Below are 9,893 nucleotides of genomic sequence, written 5' to 3' on the forward strand. Positions count from 1 at the left end.
GAGCTCAATATAATACATTCTGAGCAGCTTCTAAGTTAAAACTTTAACTATAAGCTGATCTTGAGTTATTAGAAACATTATTAAGTATTTCACACAATCTTTAGCAGTGCATTAAAGTGCTTGGCATTAAAGTTTGCAATTGGTCCTGATCACATATGGTTTTCCTTAAAATAAAATACTTGTTTATGCTTTTTTGTTGAGAGAAATCATAAAACCAAAAAAGTAAATTATTATTATATTATAATATATATAATTATATATAATATATTATTATTCCTGTTTTGTCATAACATGCATGTCAAATTTAATTTAAATGCACATTCCAACGACTGCTTTCAACTGTCTCCCTTCCACACAGCCCCATCTAAGTTATCATTGTCTGTTGAAATAGACAAGGTTAAATGTAACCTAAACTTATGTTCAGTTTGAATACTTCCCTCACTCACTGTCAGTTCATTCTCACTACAGTCCCCTGTGAAATCCTAATCTGCATTCTTCAACAATCTGCCAAAGAGCCACTTTCTAGGGCAGTACAAACCTTTATTGGTTACTTCCCAAGCGACTTCAAACAGTAGTAAATCGTCCACAGGAAGTTCTTCCACTTCCCACCGAGGAAGCCCGCTCAGGGATGTCACAGATAGAGATCGGCCTCGGAGCATTCTTTCTCTGGTCCTCTGAAACTTTTTTGAATCCCTTTTTCAATAAACTGTGATGCCAGTAGCGGTGTGTCGAGAGCCTTGCAGGGTCAGAGCTGGAAGATCTCAGGCTTGGGGAACTTATTATAGGTATAAACCAGTCAAATGAAATCTCATGTGCTTCCCAGAGAACTCTCAGTTGAAGGAGGAATTATCAGCCCTTCTGTACAGTCTTTCTGGGCAGGTCCAGTGAGGACAGTATCTCCAATCAGTATCAACCTGACCAACTCAATCATACATAAAATCCTCAAGTTCTGGGCTTAGGTAAGCACCCCTTCAGATGGTGGAATCCTCATAGGCTGAGCACGACACAAGTCCTGACCTTTAGTCCTTGTCCTTTTGGCCAAACTCCTAGACTCATTCAGTCATCAATGCTTATTTCATCACTTCCAGAGTGATCCAAGATTAGCAATTCCCCTTATTAGGGTTACAGACCATTTTAGATTACACATAGAATTCACTGGGACCATTTACAAACTTTCAATCCTTTTAGATTTCCCAAGTATTCTTTGAGGATTTATTTCTAGAGCATTAAAAAAAATCCTGGTTTTTGTAGTCTACATTTATAATCTAAATTTTGATGTTAGGCATACATCTTGGTTCCCCCTTCTCCTAATTACTTTTCTCAAAAATTTCCCTATGAAAAACTATAAATCCCAGGTGGTTTTGAGTACAACATGCAAGAAATGTAACTTTGACTGATCAATGATGATTAAAAAGTAAAAAAACTATCTCCAAAAGTTTAATCAGATCACCTCAGGATTGTTTCACTTATTCCCATCCTCAGCTCATTACTCTTTTTGAAATTCCTGGTCCTCAATTCCCATTTGGGGTTTTTGCTTCAAGTACCAGCATTCTCAACAACACATCATCTCCTAATGACCCTTCAAGTAGACTTACGTAACTCTTTTGATCCTATAATTCCTAACAGAAGAACCCCCTTTGCCAATTCTTTGCTTTTCTGTGGTGAATGCCATTTTCAAAATTTCTCCTTGAGTCAAGAGGAGTGAAATAAATGGAATCATACAAAATATGTCCATGGGATATATCTTTATCTATCCATGTTATGTGGATGAATCTTCTTTTGTGTGTGGCAGGGAGGGAAGGCAAGGAGAGACAGTAATTTATGTAATAAGATTTGGAGAGGAATCAGAAAAAGTTTTCTGCTTTCTGTTTCCTTGAATATTCTCTTCAAAGATTTGTGCTGAAAACACAAATTGAGGGCCACCTGGGGTGGCTCAGTCGGTTAAGTATCCAACTCTTGATTTCAGCTCAGGTCATGATCTCATGGTCGTGCAATTGAGCCCCACATCAGGCTCTGTGCTGGGTGTGGAGCCTGATTAAGATTCTCTCTCTGCCCCGATCGCCCCACAACAAAAAATTAAAAAACAGGTTTTTTTTTAATAAAATAATAAAAACGTAAAATGTTGAGCTGGGAGTAGAAAGAGAACAGTCATTCAGACAGAAAGGCAGGTGGAATTTCTCCAAGACGGCAGAAGGTCTCAAAAGTCCTGATCTCTAATTTCAAACTCACACTAACACTTTATCATTCAATGAAAATGAGGTAAGAGGACAATTAGGGAAAAAGGAAGACTTCTGTTTGGTTTCCTTAGTAGGTATTCCAGCAGAGGTCACTAGATACGTTTAGAAAACCACACATTTTGCTTTGACAACATGTAATCTTCTTGTAAGTCTTTAGGATATTGAAGGCTTGATTAGCCTTTACCTGCATATCCAGAAAGAGTCAATTAATGTATTTATGGAACACCTATTATGTGCTATTATTCTGGAAGCTGAAGGTATTTTAATAAACAGTAAACAAGTCCTTGCCTTCATGTGGACAGATAGGCATCAATCTTGTTAACAACTAAACAATATTATTTCAGCTGTTACTAAGTTTGTGAAGAAGAAAAACTGCAAAGTGATAGTGCTATTCAATAGAAATGAGTGTCTTAGCTAGAGAGTGCTTGGAAGATTGTTCTGAGAAAATGATATTTGAATTGAGACACAAAGGATAAGAAAGAGGCAAAATGTTGAAGATCTGGAGGAAAAGGGAGCCCTAGCACATTGTTGGTGGGAATGTAAAGTGGTGTAGCCACTATGGAAAACAGTATGGAGGTTCTCAAAAGCTTTAAAAAAAAAAAGTACTACAATATGATCAAGCAATTCTGCGTCTAGGTTTTTATCTGAAGGAAATGAAATCACTAACTTAAAAAGATATCAGCATTTTTGTGTTCATTTTACAGCATTATTTGCATTAGTTGAGACTAAAGATGATGTGTTTGTAGGATTTGGAAGTGCATCATATGAATATTTAACTTCTGAAAATTCAATTATATCTTCTAGACAAAAAGAAAACAGAAAGAACAAGACAAAAAAATTTAAATAGCTTGGAAGGATCCATGTGATGAGGAGAGAGGATGCCCCAGATGAGGGGGAACTAGGAAACCACATTTCCTACATTTGGTCTTTCCATAGTCTGAGTATCTCATTGGCTGAGTATCTCATGTTACTGAGGTTTGACATACATTTTTCCATTTGTATAATGGCTATAGAATCCAACCTCAGTAAAAATGGCTCCAATTAACTCTATGTAAAAGATAGTAGCAATTTGCAGTAGAGTAATAATAGTGAAAGTAGAGAGAAGTAGGTAGTGGGATATGGGTAACAGTTGGCAGAACGTGGAATTGATTGGGTGTGGAAAAGTAAGGGTAGTTTGGTACCTACCAAAGAAGGCAGATGGTTAGGTAGTGGACTAAAGTAAGAAATATGGGGGGAAGAATAGATTTATTTGAGAAACTAGGTAATGACTTCAATTTTAGAAATGGCAAGTTTGAGATACCAGCCAGATGTAGAAAGTTAGATATTTTTGCCTCCTCAGAACCTCAGACAAGAAGTCTGGGACACAGCTGGTAACTGAAGCCACGGGAGTAGTGAGATCTCAGGAAGAGGGAGTGCAGAGTGGGTAGGGTAGATCCGCCGGGAAGAGAGGGTACATTGTTCCAGAAAGTTCAACTTTTATGGCAACGACGATGATATGGCGCACTGAGTTGTACTTGGTACATACAGCACTGCACAAAAGGTACAATTATTTCTCAAAAATGGGGATTTCACACAAAACTTTGGATCTCTATGTTTCATTGAAAACAAAATCTAAACCCATTTTTCCTATTTTTTGACAAAGACAACAATCTGCTAGAGTAAATCTGTCCTTTTAACTGCCATCAGGGTCACCTTAGTCCCATGGGGCTATTTCACTCATTTACCCTGTCACATCTCTAGAAACACAGGAATCTTAACTTCTGATTCACTTTTTTTTTCTGTGCATATTTGGAGTTGATGATCAGGAAATGGCCAAAGAAGGAGGAAGTAATAATTGTTAAATTAACATTGTAATCTAAATGGACAATGTCCACCCATCATATTCAAGACAATGAGAAGGATTTTTGACTTTGACTGTTGAGATTTTTTTTAGAGAGAGCGTAAACAGAGTCTTACTCAGACACCCAGGACATGTTTTTAGTGTAGACTTTTTGCTTTACTGTGCTGTCTTCTCTGGTTTTATTTTAATCTCTTCTTTAACTGAGTAGAGTATAAAAGATAAAGATATTCAGAAGGGTAGCTTTAGCCCCTTTAAATAAAGAGGTGAAAGAATGAGATTTTGAGCAAGAGAGGAGGCAGAGATATCTCTCTGGAAACAGTCACCCTGAGAAGTTCAATCACATTTTGTGATGTTTTTGTCAATGAACACCCCTCCTCCATTTTGCAGTAAATTTTCAATAAAATCAATATGAGCGTTTTTTTAAAAATCAGATAAAAAATCAGAATCTGAAGCAAATGTTTGTGAGGATGGGAGCAAAAGCTGCCAAGAGCAGGAAACAGATGCTGTATATTTACCAGAAGGTTGGTAGAGGAACAACATAGTGGAATTGTTAAAAATGAGGGCTTTGGAGTTGGGCTCATCTCAGTGAGAAGTGGACTATTTACTAGCCTGTAACATAGGGGTGATAATATTTACTTCTTGACAATGTTGTGAGGATTAGATAAGAGAATGTACACATGTCTCTCCTACAATATCTTCAAAATCCTGCTTCTCAGGGTCCAGAGACTGCAATCTAGATGCATGAAGTTGACTGATGACAGCCCAGCTCAAGCTGCTAATCTCTCCCTCCTGCCCTGGTCTCAACTCAATATTTCTAACCTCCACACCAGTGTCCCTGCATCTACGTAGAGCTTGGAGGAAAGGGAGTTTAATGGCAGCCAACTAATGGTCTTCTAACTATGGGCTTACTTTTCTGATAATCTCCACCAATTCATGATGTAAAATATTGGCACATATTTTTACATAGTAATTTTATAGTAAACACAGATATGTATACTATGCCAAGGCTTATATATATATATATATATATACATATATACATATACATATATGTGTGTGTGTGTGTGTGTGTGTGTGTGTGTATAAATGTAAATGTCAAAATGACAAGGGTAACAAATAATGTATGTGGTGATGTTAAATGAATTTCCTTCCCAAACGGTGTCATGGAAATAGTTGATTTAGTAATATTTATTTGTTTGTTTGCTTTTGATATAATGAAAGAAACTGTAATGGTAGTACGGCCATTGCACTAGATCAGTTTCTGCTGGGCAGAACACCTGTTAGTAATCACCCACTTTCCCTTCCTTGTCAAGGCTCAGCGTAGTTAGGCAAACATACACAACTTGATGAAACCAGCAGTACATGAGACCCCAATTAATTCTTTTACCATCAATGTTCATCAGATGTCTCCTTGAGATCAGATATTTTTTTGATTTAGCCATTTATATCGACCTAATAAATCTCCATTTTGTGTGCAGAAGGCATAAGATCTTGTTCTCATTAAACACAAGTCTTGGATTTGATGGAGTCAGAACAAAAGGAAAAGTCATAATAGTCATAGACATTACCTCGCTCTGTTTATAAACACAATTCCATGGGAAAATCAGATTTTAAAATTTAATGTTAGATTATATTCACATTTAAAGCTTTTTTTGGGGGGGGGGCGCCTGGGTGGCTCAGTCGGTTCAGTGTCCGACTTCAGCTCAGGTCATGATCTCGCGGTTCGTGAGTTCAAGCCCCGGGTCAGGCTCTGTGCTGATGGCTCAGAGCCTGGAGCCTGTTTCAGAGTCTGTGTCTCCCTCTCTCTCTGATCCTCCCCCGTTCGTGCTCTTTCTCTGTCTCAAAAATAAATAAACATTAAAAAAAAAATTAAAAAAAAATAAAGTTTTTTTTTTTTTAAATCATATCTTTCACAAGACCAGTAGAGAGTTTCTCAATCACTACACTTGGAAGAGAAGTGTTACTTTATGTAGTTGGCAATTCCACTTGCACTTTGACTAGAAAACAAGTTGTTCTTTTAACACTGAAGTGGCTCCCAAGGAATACTGTAGAGTCATTTTCCTGATAAGTGATTATAAAACTCTTTAGTATTGGGGCACCTGGGTGGCTCAGTTGGTTATGCATCCAACTCTTGATCTCAGCTCGGGCCTTGATCTCAGGGTCATGAGTTCAAGCCCTGTGTTGGACTCCATGGTGGGCATGGAGACTACTTTAAAAAAAATTGGTGTTGATGTAGACTGGAAGGTTAAGAAGAGGAAAGGGGTATAGAAGGGTATTAGAATGCCAAAAGATTTCTTTCTAAACCCATGAACTAGCCTACAGATGGCAAATATGTTCTATTTGTTTTAACAGCTCTTCCTAACACAGTGCAATGAAGATAGGTATGCATGGGAGTATATGCTTCATCATTACTGATATCTTAATAATTAAGAGCATGGGTTTGATTATCGGGCTGGTGTGTGTGTGTGTGTGTGTGTGTGTGTGTGTGTGTGTAAGATCCCAGGCAATTACTTTAAATGAAGTCAGTGTTTCATCAAACATGTGTATAACCATGTAGTTAAATCCACAAATGATTGAATAAATCAGTGATAAATTAATGAATGGTTGATTAAAGGTAATGCTGTTCTGTTACTTAATAGGTTATGTTAACTTTATTATGGGAAAAGAAATACATTTTCTTTCATATTTTTTTAGAGATGTTACTTAGAAAGATCAGCTTTGCTTGAAGAACCAAAAGTTCATTTCATGAATAAAAACAAACTTTAAAAATGCTTCCTTTTTATGGGCACCTCAGTGGTTCAGTCAGTTGAGTGTCTGGCTTAGGTCATGATCTCATGGTTCTTGGTTCTTAAGTTTGAGCCCTGCCTCGGGCTCACTGCTGTCAGTGCAAAGCTTGCTTCAGATCCTCTAATCCCTCTCTCTCTGTCCCTCCCATCCCCCATCTCAAAAATAAGTAAACGTGAAAAAAAATAGAAAGCTTCCTTTTTAGAATATGTACTAAATTGGTTTTCCCATTAATCCTGGGAATATGGCCACCTGACAGAGAACACATTCCTCAGCTTTCTGCAGACCAGGTGTAGACATGCAACTAATTTTTTACCAAAGGAAGGTGAACAGATTGAGTTGTGTCCCTGACTTCAGTTTTCCCCCAAATGCCATAATTCATAAAAAATATTTTCTCCGTGAAAATATATCATATAATACCATAATTAGATAAATAGTAGTTCTTATATAAAGGGTAACATATTCCTTAGGGTGAACCAATCAGGAAATACAAAGTAACTGCAGTACCAGCAGGTATCTCTCAGGTAAGTTCAGAAAATTAATAATCAGAATATAAAGCATGCAGTTTCTTTTTTTTTTTTTTTTAGGAATTATTCCGTTTATTAGATGAATGTTTTGTGTGTCAGTCTGAGTACTCCCAGAAGCACGTGCCAAGACAGAATTAAGTGTGTAAGGATTTTATTAGGTAAAACAAAGGTGAGGGGAAATATGGAGGGATCTGGAGAAGTCAGGGAGGGCAACTTCAACCCTGAGACAAAGAAGAGGAAGATCACTATGCAGTCTATGGCCAACCTCAGAGGAATCTTGTGTCTCCCAAGAAGAAGGTGCTGTGACCAGTGATTGGCTTGGGAGCAGTCCCTGCGAAGCTGGCTTCAGCACAAAGTGTGCAGCATGCAGTTTCTTTTTTCTTTTTCTTTTTTTTTTCAATTTATTTATTTATTTTGAGGAGAGCACGGGAGAGAGAGCAAGCGAGCACAGAAGCACAAGTCGGGGAGGGGCAGAGAGAGGGAAAGAGTCCCAAGCAGGCTGTGTCCCTGGGGAGCCCCATGCATGGTGCTCCATGCATGGTGCTCCATCTCAGGAACCCGTGAGATCATGACTTGAGCTGAAATCAAGAGTGAACTGTTTAACCGACTGAGCCAGCCAGGTGCCCCAGCATGTAGTATCTTCTGAAATAACCAAGGTAACCAGGTAGAATTAAAAATTAAAAGCAATCTCTTATCTCATTGGCAATTAGACTAGCAGTTCTTACCTTCAGGGGAGAGATGGGCAAATAGACAGAGACAAGTTAGATTATGCAATTAAAAACAGATGTTGAGGAGCACCTGTCTGGCTCAGTCAGTGGAGTGTACAACTTTTGATCTCAGTGTCATGAGTTTGAGCCCCTCATGGGGGACAGAGATTTTTAAAAAATAAATAAACTTTAAAAAACAACTGATGTTGAGTCCTTAAGTCCTAGACCAAATTAATGTCTGGATTGAAATTCAAAGATACTGTTGTTGTTGTTGTTGTTTTCTGAAAGCATTTATTATCTCAACTTTGCAACTGGCTAAAATTAGGCCTTGATTCAAGAATAGAACATACAGCTTTCACAAGAAGACTTGTGGAAAAATAGAAAAAGACCTTGAAAGTTGTTTTTAAAGTTTATTTAGTTGCATACTATGCAAATCTTAATTAGGAATTTTAAAAATCTAAATATTTTATAAAGCAAAAAGTCTACATGTTTGCAACTAAATGAATTCTACAAAGAAGTTTTGTTTTGTTTTGTTTTTAGGTTTTTTTTTTAGTGTTTGCTCACTACTGGTTCAATATCTGGCACCGTTCATCACACCACAGGAGCTCTGGAGACATACTGAGATATATGTATCAGTCTATGGGATACAATTGTCTTAATTTTTGTAGACTATTAGAAACTCACCTTTATCAAAATGCATCATTTAAAATAAAAAATGCTGTCTTCTTCAGGAAGGAACAGGGAAGTTTGTAGAATAACAGGAAGAAAAAGTAGTTATCTATCCTAAACACATTTCTTTCTCTTTTGATTTTTTTTTTTTTTTTTTGAGGACTTCAGAAGATTCTAACGGCTAGGCTTTTACTCTGATAATTATTTGCTAGAATGATATTTTTGGAACTACATCTTCATGGAGAATTGACCTTAAAACTGTCTGAAAGATCAGGGAGAAAGGAATCCATCTCTCCTGGTGCAATGAATTTATTCTCCAGAGTCAGCAAATGACACCGCAATTGGACTAGCGAAAACAAAATTCTCTGAGAAAGACTGCTAACCCAGTGTCCTTACTCTGGATAGCAGAAGACTGAGTGCAAATCAAACAGCATTGACCCAGTTGAGATACGTAATGCTTATCAATCTCTGGAGGGCTTCCCTAACTAGGATTTAATGAAGAAAACAGGGTTAGGTAAGAATGAGTGAATTCACATTATGCCATTAATAATATGAACAATTTTTAAACACTTAACTGAAGCCTAATCTATACAGCAAAAACAAATGATAATTTTGTTATTAGTTTCTAGTTTCTTCCTTGCAAGAAACGCTGAAACCCTTAGGTAGTTGTGGCTGGTAGAAAAGTCATTCTTCTCATTATTTCTAGATCTTCTTTTGAGATACCTGGGTTTTACTGATGCTTTCCCTAAAGTTTCTTATCAATTACTCTCATGATACTGTCTACTGGGGATCATTACGTCTCTCAAGAGCCTGTTTCTCTCTGCTGCCTCTGTTGCTACCATGGTCCAAGTCACCCTCAGTTATAACCTGTTAACTTCTTATTCCTCCCATCTACACCCCCCCCCCACACACACACACATCACGTCAGCTCTTCTTCCTGTAGCATACACACAATCTACTTTCTACGCAGCAACTAGAGTGATCATTTTAATAGGAAAATTGCAACATCTCATCTAATTCTAATGTACTAGGATAATCCACCACCACCAAAACAACCACCACCCCTTTAAACCTTCATTCCACCATGCAAAAGCATCAATTCATTCAGATTCTGCTGGGGGTTCAGGTA

The 9,893-nt window shown here is 37.5% G+C and overlaps 1 protein-coding gene across 2 annotated transcripts in view; it reads right to left on the bottom strand.

Moving 5' to 3' along the window:
• Positions 1-659, bottom strand: part of GYS2 (glycogen synthase 2) — a 50,762-nt gene extending 50,103 nt beyond the window's left edge. For both annotated transcript variants that reach the window (XM_047866761.1, XM_047866760.1), the window contains exon 1: positions 539-659. In XM_047866761.1, the coding sequence (XP_047722717.1) occupies positions 539-659 (121 nt within the window). The remainder of the gene's footprint in view (positions 1-538) is intronic.
• Between the last annotated feature and the right edge of the window lie 9,234 nt (positions 660-9,893).

This window comes from Prionailurus viverrinus, chromosome B4, assembly GCF_022837055.1.
Source record: "Prionailurus viverrinus isolate Anna chromosome B4, UM_Priviv_1.0, whole genome shotgun sequence".
Classification (NCBI taxonomy): domain Eukaryota; kingdom Metazoa; phylum Chordata; class Mammalia; order Carnivora; family Felidae; genus Prionailurus; species Prionailurus viverrinus.